Genomic DNA, 23,968 nt, shown 5'->3' with positions numbered 1-23,968 from the left:
CTTTGGATATTAAAGATGCTTTACTTGAAATTTTGTTAGTATTTAAAAACACAAAAATAATGGTTTCAGATAATGAAAAGGCTTCTCAGTCTTATGTTATCAAAACTTTATTGAGGGACAATTTTTCAATAGAGCAATTTTTCATTCCCACATTGCACAGTGAAACTAATGTCAGGTTGAAAGATTTCACTCAACGTTAATGGAAATATCTCGTTGTATTAAGGAGCAACAACAGTTACATGAGATAGTAGACCTTATTTTGTTAGCTACTAATAAATATAATAACAGCATTCACTCCACAACGAATGCTAAACCTATTGAGGTTTTACAAAATTGTTCAAATAATAAATTAAGTGAATTTCGAGAAATATTAGTTAAGGCTCAGGAACAAATTTTAAAAAGACGTAATCGAAATAAAACAATGAAATCATATGAACCTGGAGAACGAGTTTTTGTGAGAAGAAATAGGCGACTAGGAAATAAGTTTGATAAAATTTTTGTGGAAAAGATGATTGAAAGGGATCTTGGAACAACAGTTTTAAACGAAAGGAAAAGAATTCATAAAAACAATCTCAGATGAATGTTTGCTCGGTATTTTAAAGGTAAAACGTCCAATTTTAATTTTTATTTCTTTCGATTGCGATGGCACAATCGATAGCATCGATGGTTTTTGACTATCGAAAACATCGATGGTTTTGTAAGCACTATCGATAGTTTTCACTCATACATACATACATACGTAAACATGCTGCTTGAAGCCAAAAATCGTTGATAAACTTTTGTTTTTTAACAAAAATATCGATATATTTTAGCAATTCTGATCTCATTTTCAATAAAAGTTGTTATGTTTAATTTTTTGACTTTTTTAATCAAAACTATCGATAGTACTATCGACAGTGTCGACATTTTCGATAGTATCCATACTATCGATGGTTGGGACTATCGACTATCGAAACTATCGATGACCACGACCACGCTCTAGCTTATGGCACTGTCTTCAGAAGAATTAGAAGTTGCTTTGAATTTTATATTTTCATGTAAAATGTAAAATGAAAAATTTTGAAATTTGTTTTCAGAATAAAATTTGTTACGAACCCGACAAGATCGGTTATTAAAATTTAAATTAATTTCGAAATTTTCTAAGTTAATACGATGGGTCGCAGTATGACCAAGGCCATAAATTTACGTAAGTGTTCCCCTTTTTCCAATTGTTCGAAGGATAAAGAAATTTCCATGAAAATAAGGAATAAGATATTGATTAGTTTAATATGGCTGCATCACTAACTAAATTTTTACTAAATTATCGAAAAAATTGTAGTTAAAGGAGATATCTAAAAACTGATAACACCAATCGAAAGACCTTATTTCAAAATATATAACTGCGTCTATAACTAAAAATCGTCAAAATTGCGCTTACGACAATCTTTTACCCAGGCGACGATATGTACATATGTATGTATGTATGTATGTGTAAAAATAGATGTACATATATATTTATGTACATTACACTTTTATATGGTGCTAAGCAAGAAATATTTAGGAACGTAAAATTTCATATCGTTTTGTGCTATAATACACTCTTTTGCACCCAATGCATAAGAACTTGTATGCTAGGTATGTATGTACATTCATATAGTGGTCTACAAAATAAAAGAGTTGTGATATTTTGACCGGTTTTGGCATTTGTCTTTTGGTTATTTAATGTTTATTATTTTTTTATAAAAGTCTAGCTGGTATACAACAAACGCCATATAAATTTAGATTTCAAACTTTGTACAAAAATTAGAATATTCTGCATATTTTCACCAAAATTTCAAACTTTTTAATCAGAATTTTGGTATGCAATTTTGTAGGCAATTTAATTCTAGTATAATGAAGTGCAAGTTTCAAGCTGCTATAAAATCTAGTTAATTTTTAGCAACTTTTTTTGCTGCCAGTGTCCTCCATATAAAAGAACATTGTCGAACATACTTTTGTATGGAAAAACGTGAAGCACCTTCATCAAAAAAAAAATTCATTTTTGTGAGCTGCCTGCAAATCGTCGCCTGGGTAAAAGATTGTCGTAAGCGCCATTTTGACGATTTTTAGTTCTAGATGCAGTTATATATTTTCAATTAAGGTCTTTCGATTGGTGTTATCACTTTTTAGATATCTCCTTTAGTTTCCGAGATATTGACTACAATTCGATAATTTAGTTAGTGATGCAGCCATATTAAACTAATCAATATCTTAAAAATGGCGTTCTCTATTTTTGGATATCTCCTTTAGTTTCCGAGATATTGAGTAAAAAGTATCGTTAATTTGGTAGAAATTTTGATCACATTTTGTCGTATTTCATACAAAGTGGCTGCCAAATTGTGGAAAAATGACGCTTACGACAAAATTTTACTAAAGCAAATCCTTCATAGACTCAAAACTAATTAACAATAAACATTAAAAATTAAATAATTTAAGAATTTTGTGAACTAGTAACATTTTCAGAGAAAATCTATCTTCGCGTTTTTGAGAAATTGCATTCCAAACTTCAATCGCGATTTCCCACAACCTGCCGAAATTAACATACGACAATCTTTTACCCAGGCGACGAAATGTTTTTTAATGTTGGCGGTTGTCTGTCGCTTCACCTGAACATATGAAAATAAATTCCAAATAATCGGCGAAAAAACGCCGATGCCGATGCTCAATTTTGTGCCGATACTAGCCGATGCCGATTAATCGGTCGGACTCTAACCTTATTATTAATAAGTAGGGCTCGGAATCTCATGCGCTAAAAAAATCTAAAATATGCGCATGTAATATGCCCTCAAAGTTCAAAAATATGCGGTATTAACAAGTGATATGCAATTAAAAATATTTTCCTAATATTTTATTGCCGGTACAAAAATAAATAATACATGCATTTTAACAAGAAAATGACGAAAACAATTCATTTCAAAATACAATACATATTCATGTATGAAATTTGTTTATAACCAAGCAGACAGTTACAAAACTCCATATAAAAAACGGTGAAGAAATGGCGAACAATTTTCTAGTATCAGATTTCCTTAAGACAGTACGGAGTTCCTAAGAAATTTGCTACGCTTTCTACTACGGGTTTCTAAAGTTTTTTTTGTAAAAATGGAGCGCAAGGCAACCCATCTTTTCAAGAGAAATACATGCCCATTCCATTATTCCGTAAAGAAAGAGAGAGTAGGTTGTGACATATCAGTTGTCAAAATTCCTTGGACACACACGAAATAATGGCAATTTCTTCTTGACCGTTTTATAATGAGCTGGATTCTTAGCTTAAATAGGAACCTTGACAGTGGTTTAGATAAATATTTGGGAACAAATTATAGGTATTCTTTTTTGTCAAGAAATGTCGCAACTAAATTTAAATGGTTGTAAATCAAACAAAGCAAAAACATGCAAACTCCACATGCATTTATTGTAAAATATACTAAAATATGCAAAACCACTTACTGCAAAATATGCAAATATATTAACTAACGTTTGAATGCCATTTTAAAAGAAATTCCATGATTTGTAAAAATAGCTTAACCATTTCCACCTGAAGATATCCAATAAAAACATGCATTTGCATCAGATTCCGAGCCCTATTAATAAGCTACAAAACTGCATACATACTTGGAAATTTTTCAAGAAATTATGAATACAAAGTATGTTGTTAAGATATTTTTTTTTGTTCTCTACAAAGTTTGAAATGTGGATTTATATGGTGTTAAGTATTATATAATTAACAATCCTTAAAAAAAAAATAATAAACATTAAACAAACGAAAGGAATATGGTCAAAACTAGTGAAGATGTGGTGTCACTATTTTTTTACATAACAGTAAATTTTTTAAGTCGGACGGATTTCATAAAAAAAAATTATGTCATATCTCCGATTCGCTTCAAATTTGTTTTTTGGGTTATATACATGAACTAATCTAACACGTGCTCGAGGATTTTTTTTTTATTTTTTTCTTCGGAGATATGTTCTGCCAAAGTTTGCAATTTTTCCTTATTCCGATTAATCATTTACTTCTTCAAATCGTCATATCTCAGGTTCTGCTCATCGTACAGACTTCATCCTAACGTCGGTTTAAAGCTAAAAAAAATAGGCTTAACATTTCTATATATAAGGTGGTCAGGATTGTCCAAAAGCTAACTTAGCTATTAACAGTTGAACTTTTTGAAGTGGATTTGCATAGTGAAGACCAGTAAATTAGGGATTTAAAATATTATTTTTAAACTATTTTTCTTTATGACGAGATGGTTTATTTTGTGAGAAGCATACATTTTTTGTTATATATTTTCCAAACCTTATCTTGAGATATATTTAGTAAGGCGTTAAACATTGGGTTTTTGCAAAAAGTAAAATTTTATTACGAATTCCGATAGAATACCTATCCAGATATAATATTTGTACGTCAAGATTTTTCTTTAAGGCGACAAACCCCTAGAAATGGGCTTGGCAATTGCAGGACTAAAGTTAGCAAAACGCAGATTTTATTGCGGATTTCGGCAGAATACCGCTTCGTTAACAACTTTTTCAATCCATATAGATATTCTGGTGAAATACACAATAAAGTCTAAACTTTTGGACTTTGGTTTTAATATAGCCGCGCCCATTTCTAGAATATTCTTTGATTAAAAAAGTTGTGGAACAAACTCTGTTAACGAAGGGATATTCTGCTGAAATCCGCAATAAAAACCGTGTTTTGCTAACTTTAGTCCCACAATTGTCACGCCAATTTTTAGGGGTTTGTCACCTTAAAGAAACATCCTGCCGTACAAATATTATTTCTGGTATTCTATCGGAACCCGCAATTAAATTTAAATTTTTGCAAAAACCTAAAATATCTCATCATAATTTTTCCATAAAAAATTAAAAAAAATTATTTATTCTCACAAAATAAACCATCTCGTCATAAAGAATAATATTTTAAAAATAGTTCTTGAAAAACCCCCATATTTTTGAACCACGTTTTTTATAGAGAATCAATCAAGGATTACGATGGTATAATTTTGAATCCCTAATTTACTGGTCTTTACTATGCAAATCAACTTCAAAAAGTTCAGCTGTTAATAGCTAAGTTAGCTTTAGAACAATCTTGACTATCTTATATATAGAAATGTTAAGCCCGTTTCTTTAGCTTTAAAACGACGTGAAGACGAAGTCTCTACGATGAGCAGAACCCGAGATATAACGATTTGAAGTAGTACATGATTAGTCAGAATGACGAAAAAGTGCAAACTTTGACAGATCATATCTCCGAAGAAAAAAAAATTTAAAAAAAAAATTCCTCGAACACGTGTTAGCTTATTTCATGTATAGAACCCATACAAAAAAATTGAATCCAATCGAAAGTGTGACACCAAATTTGGTGTTCGATATGAAAAAGAATGTCTCATATACATATATGCATTTTTATAATTATTTTTGGAATCAAAATAAAAAGTATCATACTGTCAAACAAAATATTTATACGAGCGTTATGTATGACATAAGCAAGGTGTATTAAACAAGGTGTGATTTACAACTCAGTGCGGCTCTCTTTTAAGGTACTATAATGTCAAAAAGTATAAACAAACGAATTAACCCTAAGTGATGCATGTATCTTATCAGAACTGATGCCCTAGGCTTTTATTTCGATTATAGTTTTGTTTTACTTACATTACTTACATCACATATATTTTGTCAATAAAATAAAACAAATTGTTTATAAAATCGTTTCAGCAATTTTCTTGTTTTTAATTGCCCAAGTTTTATGCTTTTGTGCGTTTATTTTTATATTTCAATTTTTTATCCTAAACATTATTCGACACTTATAAAAGTATGATTTTACATTTTTTACCAATTTTATATGTGAGTTTAGCTCTAACAATTTTGAAATAAAATTTTTTTCATGCAAAATAGTTTTCCAATAAAGACCTTCGAGCGGTTTTAATTTAAGCTCTTCCATACTTGCTTGCATGGATTATCGGATCTAAACAAAATTAGTATGGGACCACCCCTGAGGTACCACCTTGCCGATGAAAAAAGAGTTATCGAAAAAGTTATCCAAAGTTATGCGGTAGCATGCATAAACAAAAAGAAAAAAAATATTTCGACGAACTGATAACCCCGCTCCTCCTCTTTTTGAAGTCGGTTAAAAATAGGGATGTGCCCGATAACCGGATTCTGGATACCATGTAAAAAATAAGAGCCGGATTCGAATATCTGATCGGATATCCGGTAGACTGCTGTCCTTAATAAATTTCACAATACCGTTATAAAGGATTTCTTTGTTTAGCGACATACTTATAGCCAGATCTCTCCTCTGAAATCTAAGTTATGAAATACATAAAAACATAAACTACAATGAACGCCGCTAAGAAAAAACGCGTGGTTGAGGTATTTTTATTTTAAAATGTGATGAAAATTGAACTATTATGCATTAAATATCGTTCCGCTTTCCGTTCCGTCCCGTAATGCTTCATTGTTACAATATTTTGTGACCTAAGCACGGTGCACTTTTTTGGAGGTGTGTTTGATCAAAAATAGGTAAAAAGTTAAAAAACTTTATGAAATATTTTTAATTCTGATGACCTAAATATAAAAAAGTCTGGATTTTCCAAATCTGGTTTCGGTTTTGCTCTGTCTACTTTGATTCGAAAGATATTTGATTTAAAAGTCAGCGGGAAAGTGCGCCTTTTTATATAAAAAGGCTTTAAAGTCAAAAAACCTTATAATTTTAGACAAAAATAAAATTGGGTTAACTTTGCGTTAAAAAAATTAAACAGGAATCTGTGAGAAGTAAATCATAAAATAGTGGGGATTAATAACTTCCGAGTATATGTACGTTTGACCAAAATGCTGATTTAATGAAAACGTTGTTGATATCTTCCGATCCTCTAATCACATCACTTCGACACAATGTAAAAACAACAAGTAATTTTTAGCAAAAAAAAACCGACTTCAATGTATATATATATATATTTCATGATCCAGTGATCGGATCTAAACCAGATTAGTATGGGACCACCTCTGAGACACTACCTTTCCAATGCAAAAAGAATTATCGAAATCGGTTGACCTGGTATAAAATTATGCGGTAACATACATAAAAAATATATATATTCCGACGAACTGATAACCTTCTCCTTTTTTGAAAGTCGGTTAAAAAACGGGAAAAGAAGTTGTGGCAGATCATGAAGATCTTTTGGTATAAATATTTTTAACCACTTTTTATTGTTTTTCAAAGTCAAATTTAAAAACCAATATTTTTGTTTTGTCACTTATAGTTGAAAAAATTTCAAGCTGGGCAAAAATATATTGAAGAATGTAAAATTTTCCTCAACCTAAATATGAATTAATATGATTTCTAACTATGGTGTGGCTGATTTTACTTGGTAAAATTGAAATAATAATTAAAACGTTTAATTTTATCGATAATTTTAATTAAGTTAACGGTAGTCACATAAGATTTTGCAATGCAAAAAAAAAATTTATTTTCGAAGATCTTGAAATTTTAATGAAAATTGTATAATTTTAAATTCTTTTTCGGGTTAGTTTACAAAGTCGAATTTTTTTTGTTTTTATATTTTACTGCTTTTGATAATTACATACATAGGTCTCTTCCAATACAAAAATAAAAAACTGATAAATTAATATGTTTTTCGGTAATCTAAAAGAATTGGCAAATACTTATATACATATATACATATATATTGTTTTATTTTTTAAATTTGGGGTAACTATTCAAGGGAAAAATGGAGCATATTTAAATTTCCTTGTTATGGCTATAGACAATTTTCTACTTAACACAAAAAAACGAGAAGAAAAATTTAAACCCGTTCAAAAGTTAAAGATTCCCTGCAGGGAAAGCTACTAGTTGTGAACTAGAATTCTACCAGTTTGCGTTTCAGCCCAACCCTGCAGGGAAAGCTACTAGTTGTGAACTAGAATTCTACCAGTTTGCGTTTCAGCCCAACTAGTTCACGTTCTATCTTTTTCAATGTTAGCGACTGGTATTTTTAACATGGCGATGTCCTACGAGATGTCAATTGTCAGGCTAGGCATCAGCATCTGCTAGTATAAATACTAGTAGCATTATACCAGTTGATGAGATAATCTGCCAATTCAACCCCCGTGAAAAGCATAGGTATGCCTTTTTGCTCGCGGCGCTCCAACATTAGCAATGGCCGATAGAGCAAAGCATTCGCGTGGTATGCCTGAGGTCCCAGGTTCAAGTCCTGGCGCAGGGAAAATTTTTTTAATTCATTTTTTTTTTTTATTATTATTTTTTAACTTATTTTTTTTAATGAACTTTTTTATTTAGGATTTTTATTTTAATTTTTAAATTTCTTTTTTATATGGCCAAGCATTTATATTTATATTGAAATAATTATTTTTACTTACATTAATTTAACTTTAAAAATCTAAACCACCCCCAAGCGGCCCCGAACCTGCGATCTCAGAACCAGAGTCTTCACGTGACGTCACAGCCGGCATTTATAAGAAAAGCAATTAATTGCGTTTTATTTTTGGCTTTGGCCATTCAAAGGCAGATGTCGCTGAACGCTTGAGTTCTTCGAAATTGTCAAACTGGTAGGCAAATTAATTGTTTAAACACACATTTGGTGTTTTTAAAAATATATCGGACAGCGTGTCCGTTTATTTCCGAATCTTTTCTCTTACTGGCTACTTTGACAATAATTTCTTATTTTATACCAATCTTAACTCTAACAAGAAATGCCGAAGCCGCATTTCTTGGAATTTTTTGTTTACATAAAATTCTCAAATGAAATTAAATTCCTTTTTAGTTTACAAATTCTTACAATGGTTTCATATTTCTGCATATGTGACAAATAAATGTGTCACATGCAACAGTTATTTATGTGTTTGCATTCTCAGCATTGGAATGCCATAAATATTACGACTTCTAATGAGTACCATTTAGGTACTTGAGTTTTATGATATCCATTTACATTTGCCGTTGTGTGGTCCAGTGAAGCTGGGCATTGATTTCTATTGAGTACCATTTAGGTACTTGAGTTTTAGGATATTTGTTTATATTTGCCGTTATGCGGCCTAGTGAAGCTGGGTGTTAACTCCCCCTCCTCTAAATCGAAGCGTCCCGTCTTCGAATATACATCAGTTATATTTTGAATTCTTAATGCAATATCATTAATTAATGTTTCTTTACAATTCTCATTTTTTAATTTTGCTTTGACTTTAATTTTCTTTCCTAATTTGCATAAAATGTACATGAATAACAGTATTACTAAGATTGTAGTAAATGACCACCAAATCGGTTTTTCTTCCATTTCCTGTTTAAATTGATTTAATATATTAATATTCCTTAATTTTAAATGCTCTTTTTCCGATTCGATGTATTCTTTAATATACAAATTTTTAAATTTACCTTCCCTTAAATAATTCAAAATTTTTCCAGTAGGATTTTCAAATTCTGCATTATCAATGACAACTTTATTATTAAAAGTTACTAAATAAATTCCATCTATTGAATGATTATTAACGTTATGTTTTCCTGTTATTAATATAGCTCCATCTTTTATAATTTTTAATTGTTCATTTTTTTCTTTAATTTTGGTACAATTTGCTCTTTCATTATTTAAGATACTAGTTAAACAAGTTTGGTTTTTATTTATCATACAAAAAGCTTGATTTAATTCCTTCTTACAATTGTTCACTGAGTAAAATTCATTTTTGCATTTAATTACGTTATTTTCAATTAATAATTTTCCATCTTTTTGAGCGATAGCTTCTACATTAAACACACCTATATCCATAATTTTTGGATATTTTATATATATAATTATAACATCATTCATTTGTACTATTTTAAATTTTGATACATCCATTAAATCAGATATTGTAACATTCTTGACTTCATGATTAATTATATCATTAATTTCATCTAAATCTAAAATTATGGGATTTAAAATGCCAATTTTTGAAATTGTTATTGTTTGTAATAAGTTTTCCAATTCATTTATAACAAATTTATTTCTCTGTTTTTCTATTGAGGTTTTACTTATACTGTTTTGCAAGTCATTTACTATATGCGTTAAGTCCGTTATTGTTTTGAATAATTGGGAGTTTGTAGTAAATTGTCGATTATTATTTTCAACCAAATCATTCACTTTGTTTGTAATCTTTAAAAAGTCGTCATGGTCAGGAGTCCCTGCAATCCATTTCCACAATGTTCCTATTTCATTAATTCCTCTTCTGTGTCTATTTGAATTTTTTGTCAGTTGTCCCAAAAGGGTTTCCATTAGTTCAATTTCAAAATCGACTGTATCTTCGTCTTCTAATATTATGTCGTATGGTTTCTTATAGTTTTCTATTATATCCCGGAAAACAGATAAATTTGTTAAATGAAAAATCGATTCATATTCCTCAAAAATTGCTGCGTTTCCTTCTTCAATTAGTACGTAGTTTTCCCTAGTATAGTCGATCAAATCAGCGTTTATTCCCCATGTCCATACAAAATATATGATTAAAAACATCATTTTCCCTAAAAATTAAACCTTAATATTATCTTTATGTATTATTCTATTTCTATTTTTTATTTTAACCTTGTCTCCTAAATCCTCACAAACTATTTGTTTACTATATCTAGGCTTCAGTTTATTTCTTTCTCCAATTATTTTTTCGTATATTATTTCCCCTGGATGATAATTTTTATTTACTCTTTTCTTATTATGAAATTTTATAAGTCTTTCCTGTGCATCTTGTAATTTAGCTCTTACATCGGCATGTTTTTCCTTATTAAATAAAATACTATACGGCTGCTTCCCTGTTACTGAATGTATTGATTTATTGTATTGCTGTACTGCTCTAGTTATTCATTCTATATCACTTATCAGATTATGTTCTTGTTTTAAACATCTAGCAATTTCAATTATTGTAGAATGAAATCGCTCTATTTGCCCATTTGTAGTACTATGTCTTGGTGTGCAAAAGAAGATTTGTATATTTAATCTATTCATCAATGATTTAAATTGTGCCGTACAAAAACTAGGTTCATTATCTAGAATTATATTTTTGACATTTGGAAACGTTTGTAAAATCTCAAGAATTTTTTCGTCCATACCTACCTTATCCTCTATACGTTTTATAATTGCAAATTTCGAATACGCATCTATACAAGTAATAAATTTTAAATTTTGCGCAAAAAATATATCTATGTGCAATTGTTCTCCTTCATTATTAGGTATTGGTGCTTGGCCTATCGGAATTAGTTTGGGATGTCTTTCATACTTATTGCTATTACAAATATTGCAATTTTTAACGTACTGCTTAAATTGCTTAACCATCTGCGGCCAATAATATTGTTCCCGAATTTGTATTAGATTTTCTCTGTAATTGCGATGGGCTCGATTATGTGTCTGCTCTATGATAATTGCTTGATCCTCTCTATTAACAATATCATTAGGAAAATAACTAGCGTGTAAAAATTTTGTTGTTTGATAAGCGTTTTTTAGTATTAATTTGATTTCATAAATCACTTCTGGAGTACAATATATTCCTGTGACAATTTTAGGATTTAAGTATTCGGAAAGAACGGAAATAATATTTTCCGGCCTGTCGTATTCAATTAAAAAGCGATTGTTTCCAAAACATGAGACTCTTTCCTGAGTAGTAATTCTTGCGCCTTTATCTACTAATATCTGTTGCTTGAAATGATTTAATGGCTTCTTTGTTTGTTTAATTTGATAATCATCACTACTTTCAGCTGAATGTTGCGTGTTTGTAAGTGAATCACTTAAATCATCATTTGATTCCGTTAAATTATTTAATTGTTGTCTAGACAATGCGTCAGCAACAACATTTATTGCACCTGGTTTATAAATTATCTTTGGTGAGAATTCCTCAATAAACGCTCTCCATCTCTTCATTTTCACATTAGGATTTCTTTCAGACATTGCGAATGACAGTGGCTGATGGTCCGTGTGAATTTCTAAATCTTTTACGGCATAAAGGTAATGACGTAATGTTTTTAATGCCCAAACGATAGCAAATAATTCCTTTTCGTTTGTCGCGTAATTTTGTTCAGTTGAACTCAATGTTTTTGAAATAAATGTTATTGGCCTTCCCTCTTGGGATAGGACTGCACCTACTGCCACATTGGAAGCATCAGTAGTCAAGATTAATTTTTTTTCAAAATTTGGTTGAACTAATTCAACTTGTTCTCGTAACGCGTCCTTTAAAGTTTCGCAAGCGACTATTCCTTCCTGGTCAAGATTAATATTTGTTTTCTTTGACATATATTGTGATATTTTACCATTTTCTCCTTTTAGGTGTTTAGTTAATGGTTTAGCTATTGTCGCATAATTCTCTATAAATTTCCTATAATATCCTGTCAATCCCAAGAATCCCCTAAGTTGCCTTAATGTTTTGGGATTTGGAAAATTTTTTATTGTTTCCACCTTTTTTGGATCGGTTTTTATAACTTTATGGGATACAACATATCCTAAAAATTCGACTTCCGTTTCTATAAATCTTGATTTTTCAATTGATATTTTCATATGAACTTTTTCAAGTGTTTCCACTATATGCTTTAAATGGTATATATGCTCTCTTAATGTTTTCGAATATATTATAATATCATCAATGTAAACATGACAGAATTTACCAATACATTGATGTAAAATATTATTCATTGCTCTCTGAAATATGCTTGGAGCATTTTTCAACCCAAAAGGCATCCGCAGATATTCATATTTTCCATTATTAACGGAAAATGCCGTTTTTTCTATGTCTTTATCTTCCATCAGTATCTGATGAAATCCGGACTCCAAATCAATAGTTGAAAAATACTTTTCCTCCCCTAAATTAAAAAGTATAACCTCAGGATTGGGCATCGGGTACCTATCAGATATAGTTTTATCATTTAATTTTTTAAAGTCTATGACCATCCTTAGTTTAGGACTCCCATCTTCGTTCATTCCCTTTTTAGGAACTACCCAAACAGGTGAATTATAAGGACTTTTACTATGCCTTATTATGCCTTTTTCTAACAAATTTTCAACTTCCTTATTAACAAAACTATTAGCAGATATAGAATATGGATATTGTTTCGACCATATAGGTTTTTCATCCTCAGTTCTAATTTCCGCCTTAATATCTGTTCTAAAAGGTAAATCCATGTTCACATTTTTATGAGCTTCTTTTATTATTTTAATAACATCTTCTCTTAACAAAGGAATGTTGATATTTTCAGTTTCCTTATTGCTGTTTATATATTTGGTGGCAAACTCTTCAATTTTATTACCATCACCAAATTCCAAATTATTAATTTCCAATATATTATTGGAATGAGCTTTAGAGGTTTCTTCCTCTAAACAATTTTTTATATTTTTTATTCTGTGCTGGTATGATTCATCAGCTGGCGTTGTAAGACCTTTTTGTCCCACATTTTTAATTTTATTTTCATTGTCGGTAATTTCATCGACTGGCGTTGTAAGACTTTTTTGTCCCACAGTTTTAACTTTATTTATTTTGTTGCCGGTATTATCGTCGGCGGGCGCCTCAGGACTCTCTCGTCCCGAGGGGTTTAAGTTGCTATTTTTAATTTTAACGACATTATCGTTAACTTGGTACTTCTGTATTTTATTAGGATTATCTTCTTCCATGTTTAAGAAATATAATTTTTCTCTACATTTATCTCCATAAGCAAGCTCTGCCTTAACCATATCGATTCTGGCTTTAATTTTCTTCAAAAAATTAACTCCTATCAAGAAGTCACTTTCTAAATTATCTGCTTCATAAAATCTTTCCATAAATCCAAACAGATGTACATTATGATAAAAGTTTATGATGGTCGAACCATGAATGGTTCTTACCCTCTTCTTAATTGCTAATTCCCTACCATTGTTATATATTCCCTTTCTAATGTAACAGCTCGTTGCACCAGTGTCTATTAATATCCTCATTGTTCTTCCAAGCTGTCTGTCCGTTCGGAATATGTAGGGCAGGTGGAGGTTTGCTCTAAAAAATTATTCTCATTTAAATTATTTATACGCTGTGCCTTCAACTGCGGTTGACCACTAAAATTCATGTGTATTTTTATCGGTTGACTAAACTGCCATTTTTGTGCGGCAGCATTTTGTTGCTGATTCGGGAAAACTCTTGGTTGAGGTGTTTGGTTATACACAAGTGGCTTTTGTTGTGCATATGGCACATTATTGGATGACGTATCCATTGGTTCTGGTTTTGGGAAATTTGTGTTGAGATTATTTCCCGCTTGAGGATATCTTAAATTATTTTGGAATTTATTTCCTGTTTTTTGGTGATTATTTCTAGGACCTCGCAAATTATTATGAAAACCTTTATTTTCCGTTGCGTATGTCCTTGAAAAATTTAATGCGAATTCTGAACGCATTTGATTTGAGTGCAGCTCCTGTGCCTTTGCAAGTGCGTTTGGCAAATCGGTGAGAGATAATGTAAATAGAATTTGATTTAATGGGGGGTTTAAACCCGTTATGAAAGTTCTTAAAGCAGTTTCACGATTCTTAATATTCAATTGCTTTGTTATTTCCGAGTTCGTGCCGTGTGTCATTATAGTTTTGTTAATCAGTAATGTTAATTTCTGATTAACCTCGTTATAATAATCTATTAAGGATTTCGATCCTTGTCTTAATATGCTCATTTCTGGATCAATTACGTGAATTGGTCGTCTATCGGCGTAGGCAAAATCTAATCTAGCAAATATTGCCTAAGTTTAACACGGTGCCGTGATTGGTAAGAATATCATTTGCATTACCCACTATCTTATTTCGAAGAATGGTCAGTGCTCCGAAATACTTCCTACTTCCTTCTATATATAAACTCATCGAATTCTTTGCAGCTTCTCTCCAACTAACATACGATTTACCAGAGAATTCCGGCAAGGATTTGATGATATCTAAACTTTCAGTACATGTTATTGCGTCATTAATAGTCTGAGTGTGGTATTCGGTCACTTGTGTAGCATTGGTCAAATTCCTAATTTGATTTGTCAACTGCGCTATCTCAGTCCTTAAATTGGTTGTTTGTGTAGCTATTAATCTAGCTATATCCTCTGCAGAAAAATTATTAACCGACATTTTGGAAAATTTAATGACTAATTCTTCCAGTTTAATATTTTAAAAGCTTATTTATATTTTTTCAAATATGAGCATTTATTAGTATTATGACTACTGCCTAAACAATACTCACAATAATAGAGCCTTTCAAATTTAATTTTTGTGGGATAATTTCCCATTTGATAATAGTAATAAAATATATAAAATAAACTATTCTTACATATATAAATGGTGCTGCTCCTTCTCCTTCTCCTGGTGCTGTTGTCTTAAAATTCCGATGGAACGCCAATTGCTGCTTTTCTGTATTTAACGTTCTCTGGTGTCCCACGGTGGCGACGCTTTGACTTAGCGCACAATGCCTCTTTCGGTTTTTTTTAATAAAATTTTAGTGTCCTTTTTTTTTGTTTTTGCTATCTTTCTCAGCGCACAGTCTTTTTAAATGTTCTTGGGTTTTTTTTTCTTTTTCACTTTACACACCAGTTACTAAATAGTTAGTTTTTCCCCCTTATCTATGGGATATTTATTTTTTATTTTTTTAAGTTGATTTATTTCACTTTTCTCCCTTTTTTACGGGATACTTGTTTTTTTATTTAATTTTGTTTTTTTTTTGGGTTTTTTCTCCCTTTTTAACGGGATACTTTTTTTATTTAATTTTGTTTTTTTTGGGTTTTTCTCCCTTTTTCTCGGGATACTTTTTTAAATTTGTTTTATTTAACTTTTCTCCCTTTTTTGCGGGATACTTGTTTTTTTTTATTTAATGGACTATGATATACCCTTTCGCACAAGGTTTACATATATCAAGTCCTCCTGGAACGTTACTAGCCGTACTTCCTTTCGGGCTGTTACTTCACGTTCTCCTGGCAGGATCGCCAATTAATTGTTTAAACACACATTTGGTGTTTTTAAAAATATATCGGACAGCGTGTCCGTTGATTTCCGAATCTTTTCTCTTACTGGCTACTTTGACAATAATTTCTTATTTTATACCAATCTTAACTCTAACAAGAAATGCCGAAGCCGCATTTCTTGGAATTTTTTGTTTACATAAAATTCTCAAATGAAATTAAATTCCTTTTTAGTTTACAAATTCTTACAATGGTTTCATATTTCTGCATATGTGACAAATAAATGTGTCACATGCAACAGTTATTTATGTGTTTGCATTCTCAGCATTGGAATGCCATAAATATTACGACTTCTAATGAGTACCATTTAGGTACTTGAGTTTTATGATATCCATTTACATTTGCCGTTGTGTGGTCCAGTGAAGCTGGGCATTGATTTCTATTGAGTACCATTTAGGTACTTGAGTTTTAGGATATTTGTTTATATTTGCCGTTATGCGGCCTAGTGAAGCTGGGTGTTAACTGGCACATACTAGTTATTATGAGCCTTGAGCACTGCGACCTCTAAGGTGGTCTATTGTGCGTACTAGTTAATGAAGTAGTATTTTTTTTAACTGGTTTGGCTTTTCACTGCAGGGTACACGTTAGGGATGTTTCGAATGTCATATTTTTCGCGAATATGAATGTGCGAATGCGAATGTTAAGAATAACATAAGCTATAGTAAAATTAAGTCATATTTTTATTACTGAAAAATTTTGTTAACTAACTTCACAAAAAGGAGAAGGTTATCAATTCGTAGGAATATTTTTTTTTATGTATGTTACCGCATATGGACCACGTTAACCGATTTAAATAATTATTTTTTTCAAGGAAAGGTGGTACCATACTAATTTGCTCACTTGGAACTCTGGCGGGCGGAGCGATAAAATATTTGCGGGTCAGATCTGTAAATTTTTCGTATTTTAGTTTAGTTTTCCACCAATCGATTGGATTTTCACCGAGATGAGCTCGTTTTTCTTGAAGATAGGCCTTCAATTGAGCTTTAATTTCACATTTTTTAATGTCTGCAGATTCTACATCCGAGCCTTCGCTTTCGCTGGAGGAATCTAAAATTACTTCTAATGAAATCGACTTAGAAAATCTTCTATTTTAAAAATGAGATCGCCAAATCTGGACACTGCTTGATAAACTACTTAACTGGTTAGACAGACTTTGAGCCATTTAAACAATATTAGAGTGGACTCATGTACACATTCGTGTTCTACACCTTTTCAAGTTTATAATGAGAAAATACAAATTGATAATGAGAAATGTAAATTCATATTGAGAATATATAATCTGATAATGAGAAATGTAAATTGATATTGAGAAAATACAAATTGATAATGAGAAATATAAATTCATATTGAGAAAATACAAATTGATAATGAGAAATATAAATTCATATTGAGAAAATACAAATTGATAATGAGAAATGTAAATTCATATTGAGTATATATAAATTGATAATGAGAAAACATAAATTCATAATGAGAAAATACGTACACTCAGGCCTATCGCTGGGTGTTAGCGAAGATACGGAAGCAAAACCAAGAGGTGTAAGCGACCGAAAAAGCTGACTGAAGACAACGTGATGACTATGTTATCGTGGCTTGAAGGTGACTGCAGTTTTACCCTTGGACAATTAAAAAGAAAAGTACAAAACCAGTTTAATGTAGAATTTAGTACCACAGCAGTGGCAAATTATCTCGAGGGCAATCTGTACAGTTGCAAAAAAGTCCATACGCAACCAATAACCATGAACTCGCAGGATAACAAATTGAAACGAGCCAAAAGTGGTAAACAAATAGCATGGAAGGATGAAACAAATTTTAATTTGTTTTGCCGAATGTCACGTTGCCGATAAAAAAAATTGGCCACCGCGCCACTCTACAGCTCCCTGCTTCCAGAGGGACAAACGTCCACTTTATTAATGCAATAACCACAGCTGAAGTGTTACACATAAAAAGGCAAACGGGGGCGCTCACAGACAGCGGGGGTGTAAATGCGTTGTCCAACTGTAATTTCGGGTTGTATATATTATAAATTTTTTTTGGCAGCGTCCCTTGATGCTTGCTTTAATTCACCTAATAGCGCGACATTAGCTGGCAGACTCCAGAGTAATGTACTTGTAGCTCTTCAGTGATATAATTTTTTATGTTCTCATTATCAGTTTACATTTTCTCATTAGGAATTTACGTTTTCTCATTATCAATTTATATATTCTCATTTATATATTCTCAATATGAATTTATATTTCCCATTATCAATTTTTATTTTCTCATTATGATTTTATATTTCTCATTACCAACTTATATATTCTCAATATTAATTTACATTTCTCATTATAAAGTTGTACTTTCTCAATATGAATTTACGCTTCTCATTATCAATTTGGGATTTCTCAATATGAATTTACATTTTCTCATTATAAACTTGAAAAGGTGTAGAAGGCATAGCGTTATAATGCCTTCGAATTTTTTCGCTTCTTTTAGGCATTGCCGGTAATGCAAAGTAGAATGTCCTACAATATTTTATTTATTTCGTTTCTTTCTTTCATTTCGGGGAATGCAAAGTAGAATGTCCTCATTTTTTTTTCGCTTCTTTGCTCCATTTCGGGGAATGCATGCATGCAGATGAAAAATAGAAAGGATATCCAAAAATTCTTTTTCTATCGTTACTTTCTATGGAAATTCTTCTCGCATAAAAATCATGTTTTGCTTTGTTCAATTTGCAGCGAAGTTGAAGTCAGTCAATGAAGTGAAGTAAAATAGTGAGGAAGTACAATACCGGTTTTTACATACGTACCGGGTTTTTAGTAAAATCTAAATACTTAAATACATACATATGTATGTATAAAAACTCATTTATAAAAAGTTTAATTAATTTTAATCTTTTATGACAATATGTATTTTCTGTTTTCAATTTAATATAAATAAGTATGTACTTATCTAGGCATTCTACATTAGTTTCTCTGTAAGGCATTCTTTGTTCGCTTCTCTGTATTCTGTATATTCATTGAATTATTTTGCAAAACAATAACTAAATAGGGGAGCGAAGGGTATTATAGACCACATAAGGAAAAATTTCTGTAGAAAAAACGGAAATCTGAGTTTTTGCTAATTTTTTATTGGATAACGCAGCCCAACAAAACTATAAAAAAAAAATTTTGGTACGGCAAATGTTACAACTGTTTTTGATAGTAACCCTAATTTGGTTCCTTAATGCTGGATTTCCACTAGGCATTAAATGGCAAAAATGACAAATGACAAAGTCGGGCATTAAAAAATAATCATGTTATTACAATAAAAATACAGTCATTAAGTTCATTTCCACATGGCATTTTTTTAAATGGCATAAATTTTTTGTCATTTCAATGCCTAGTGGAAATTCGGCATAAGGAAGAAAATGCAAAAACCAGATAATTGTTTTCATAATTTATACGTAATTAAATAACAATTGAAATTCTGGATACCATAAAAATCAGGATAGCAATAATTAGGGCAACCCAAAGTATGTTCGGGCATTTTTTTTGTCAGGCATGTTAGCAACACGATGATGAAATGCTTAAAAAAATATAAAGTTTCTTAGAGCATATTTTAGCATATTTTGCAATAAATGCATATTTGAGCATATTTTGCAGCAGATTATTTGCGTTGCGTTGTTACCCTTAGAACTAATAATAAAAATTTCTGAAATAATAACAATATAGTAACAAAGTGCACGTTCACATCGTGTATATATAAAGTTTTTTTATGTGTGAGAAAGATAATAAAAGTTGTCCCGCCACTGACCTGCCATGGCGCATCCTAGGACAACTTCATGTTAAATGCGACAGCAGAAAGCATGGGTGGTAGATTTGCGAGGTACCGGTATTCGACTCCCAAGCTCCCGACTTGTACTTTCCGCTGCAGGGTACATATGTATGTATCTATGTAGAAACATACACAGTATGAATTCCTATGTGAAACTATTTGTGAATTAGATGCCATGTACTTTCATACATATGTTTTAAAAACAAATTGAATAAATAGGAATTATCCACATATTAATACGCTAACATAAATTTTGTCTCCGTTCGTTTGGCGATTCTACTGAACCGATTGGTTGGAAATTACGGCCAAATCGTGGTTTAAAAATCTCCGTATTTGTGTAAAGTTGTTTTTGCGACCTTTTCAATTTGAGGTGTTTTCGCATTTTGATTCACTTCGTGTTTTAAATTAAACTTTGAAATAAAGATAAAGATGAAGAAAAAATGATAACGATGAAGACAAAAAAGAAAAGGCAAAAGTGAAGATAAAAACGAAAATGGAGACAATGAGAAATACATAAGAATTAGGATAACTGAATTGAAATTTTTCGATAGGAATCGAAATAAAATCAGCCATAAAAGTTACTGAAATTTATCGAATCATCGAAGTTTATAATTGACGAAATTTATCCATGCTAATTAAGTTATCGCAACGTATCGAATTATTCAAATTGATCAATGTTTATTGAGTTGTCGAAATTTATAGACACAGAAGCTTAGTTATTGAAATTGATATAGTTATCGAGCTATACAAATGCGTGGGATTATCGAAATTTGTTAACCCTGCAGTGAAAAATTATCAATTGTTAAAACTAACCAACTTATAGTTAGCTTTTTGGCGAGATTTAGATTATACCTCACTTTTAATTAGCTATGACAAAACCAACTTAAAGTGAATTGTAAAGTCGTGCAGGAGTCATGCAGACGCAATCGGGAGTTGGTTTTCTTTACAGGTTTCTATTAAATATCCTCATACAAAAATTACTTTCAATACACTTTTTTTCTGAACTTCGCAGATTTTTTTCATATTCAGGACAAATAAAAGGAAGATCGAAATTTTATACTATCATTTTGAAGTTATGTCTGACGGTGTTCGAATATGGGGCCACCCAGAGCAGAATATGTAAACAAATATGAAATGTAATAAAATAAAGTAAATAAATAAGTAAATAAAAATATTTTGTTTTTCTTATTGATATTTTATGTCCAAAAGTAGTTAGTTACAAGTTAGTTGACATGTAATGCAGAGGTATCCAGGTCTGACTTTTTTGCGGCCATCGCCCCACAAAAGTAGTTAGCTTTTATCGAACAAAATACACAGTTAATAGTTAGCACTAGTGTTCGCGTAAACAGACTAAAGTTAGGTATAAGCTAACGTCACTCCCTGCAGGGAAGTTAAAGAAATGTATCAAGTTATCGATATTTTTTTAATTATCACTATTTATAGACTTAACGAAATTTATCGAGTTATCGTAATGCATGGAATTCTTTCAACTTATCATGCTAACAGAGTTTAACGAATCATCGAAATTGTTCCATAGCTTTCGAAAAATGTGGAGCTGTCAAAAGTAAAATTTATAAAGGTATCCAAAGAATATATGTACATTGTTGAGTTATCGAAATTTATCGAGCCCTAGAATATCACGGTTATCGAAATTAGTCGAGTTATCGAATTTCGTTGAGTTATCGGATTTTAGTGTTTTTGAAATTCATCGAATTATCGATATGTATCAAATCATTGAAATTTATCGATAAACTGGAATGAATCGGGTCAATTCCAAGTCCTGTTGACGTCCTCCAAAGACCTTCAAAGATATAAAAAATGTATTCACGTTTTAGTTCCAAAGCAGAAGATTTTCCGGTAAGTTACTTTGTACCTTATAGGTTTTGCTACGTGTTAAATTAGAAAACCTCTTCCAAGGCTGCTAAAAACTAGAAAAACTGTCGAATTTCGACAGTAATTGGCACTCTAGTTGAACATAAATATTTATGTATATACACTTTTATGAAATCTATAACATTTTAGGTGCTGCAAGTAAAGTTAAAGGCATTTTTGGGCATACACTTACGTACATAAACGAAATTTAAAATCATAAGTATATTATGGCTTATAATGATTTTAAAAGCATTTTGTGGAGCATTTATTTAGAATTTATTGGCATATTTTAAGCGCTTAAAATAAGTTTTTAGGAGCATATTTTGGGTTGCCCTAGTAATAATTAATAACACAACCACGTTTATACTACAGCAGACAATAAAAAAATTCGAAATGTTAAAGGTCGATTCTACACTGCAGTATTCAACTCACGTTCGGCCCTCACTGTTCATTCTTGTTTCATCACTTTCAAGCAACTGTAGATAGTTGGTTAAAATTATGACTTTCTGCGATCGCTATTCGAAATGTCTTATAGCATTTTCAGTTTAAATGAAACTTTTCTCAAATTAAATGAAACATTTTCAAACGAAGCGAAACCTTTTTCAAATTAAATGGAACCTTTTTCAGATTAAATGAAACTTCGTTTTTTCGTTTACTGTGGAATCGCTGTTACGTGTTGCCTTTCTTTACGGTCAAGGCTTATTGAATTAGTTATAGCAGTAAAAAATCTGCTTTGATTTTTTCCAATTTATATATTTGGACTCTAAACTGCCAAAGTTTGTACATATATTTTTTCCTATTCATATTCAACAACAATTTGTTTCTCATACTATTATGAATTCGACCCGTTTCCAAGTATTTATTAAGGAGCTATTAAATAAAATTGAATGTAGATCAGAGCCATGGGCGCAGCCAGAATGAAATTAAAGGGTGTGGGAGGGGTGGTAGACTCGAAACTATTAAGTTGTTCGCGCATGGAATTTTACCTTCGAAAATGCCTTTTCTATGGTTTTCAACAAAAGAGAGTATGCTGGCAAAATTTCGATAAGCATCCGTTATTATCCACCATATCTCTTATTTCTTGGGATTTATGAATTCTGGCATTATCTTTAACTAAAAATGAATTTTGTAACTCTGATCATGGGCGTAGCCCGGTTGGGGGAGCGCCCTTACTTGCAAGTTTTCCCATGGGCGTAGCCAGAATGAAATTTATAAGGGAGCTCGAGGATAATGCCAGAATGTATAAATCCAAAGAAATAAGAAATACGGTGGATAATAATGGATGCTAACCGAAATTTTTGCCAGCATACGCTCCTATGTTAAACCCCATAGAAAAGGCATTTTCGAAGGTAAAATGCCATGCCCGATGTTTTTAAGTAATTGAAGAAAGTAACGCACGAATTAGTGAAAATGACTGTGCGAACTATGTTATGGACGTGATCATCCAAATTCCGAAAGCGGCGAATGGACACGCTCTCCATTAATTTTATAAACTATGACTTAGAGTCGCTTGCATCAAGTCCGATTAACAATTTTTCCGAGCTAAACATCATAATCGGCATTATCGACTACCTGTTATAAGCATGGCGTCGATAACGATGTATAATTAGGGGTAAGTGTTAGCTAGACATGGTGCAAATGGCTCTTAATTGGTTAAGTTGATTTCCTGTTCCTAAACTCAATAATGTTTATTACTTAATTTAAGAATGTTTCATTTAATTTGAAAATGTTTCACTTACCCTCATTTTATTTGAAAAAGGTTTCACTTAATTTGAAAATGGTTTCATTTAAACTGAAAATGCTATATATACATACCTACAATTAGCTCTTCCCCTTCCGTTTTTAACACTTATGTACACATATCTACAAGGATATTTTTTTTTAATTACCTTGCGTGAAAATCATTGATGTGAATTATAGATAACGGAAAAAGTTCGGCACTGATGAGTGGCACTATAAGAAGGATTATTGTTATCGATTTCATATTGCACTACGAATCCATTCAAGGCCTTTCTCTCCAATTTAGCGGGCCCGTAGTGTGAATAGGTTGACACGCCGGCACAGGAATAACTAACAGCTGAAATGTAGCACACAATATTAGCAACTATGTATCTCGAAACTTTATGTATTTGCAGTTAATCTTTATTGATGTACATATGTATGAACATGTGAATATGCCAAGAGTAATGCGACAATAATGCGATAATAAACAATAAAACTCTTATAGATATCAAATCAAATCAACTCTACTCAAGTTTTCAACCTAGTCCGGTAAAGAGAAACGGGAATGGGGTTGAGTCTCTGCTCGGCCAATATACATATAGGGTATTC

At 31.4% G+C, this 23,968-nt stretch overlaps 1 protein-coding gene across 1 annotated transcript in view; it reads right to left on the bottom strand.

Moving 5' to 3' along the window:
- Positions 1 to 23,968, bottom strand: part of LOC118734062 (apyrase-like) — a gene marked incomplete in the record, with an annotated part of 80,173 nt that overhangs the window by 37,097 nt on the left and 19,108 nt on the right. Inside the window, 1 exon segment of the mRNA XM_036463756.1 lies at positions 23,527 to 23,714. Coding sequence (XP_036319649.1) covers positions 23,527 to 23,621 — 95 coding nt within the window.

The sequence above is a fragment of the Rhagoletis pomonella genome, unplaced genomic scaffold (genome assembly GCF_013731165.1).
Source record: "Rhagoletis pomonella isolate Grant_MI unplaced genomic scaffold, Rhpom_1.0 Rhpom_scaffold_00002, whole genome shotgun sequence".
Taxonomy (NCBI): Eukaryota; Metazoa; Arthropoda; class Insecta; order Diptera; family Tephritidae; genus Rhagoletis; species Rhagoletis pomonella.
Note: the sequence above shows the minus strand (reverse complement) of the source record. Positions and strands in the feature narration are given on the sequence as shown.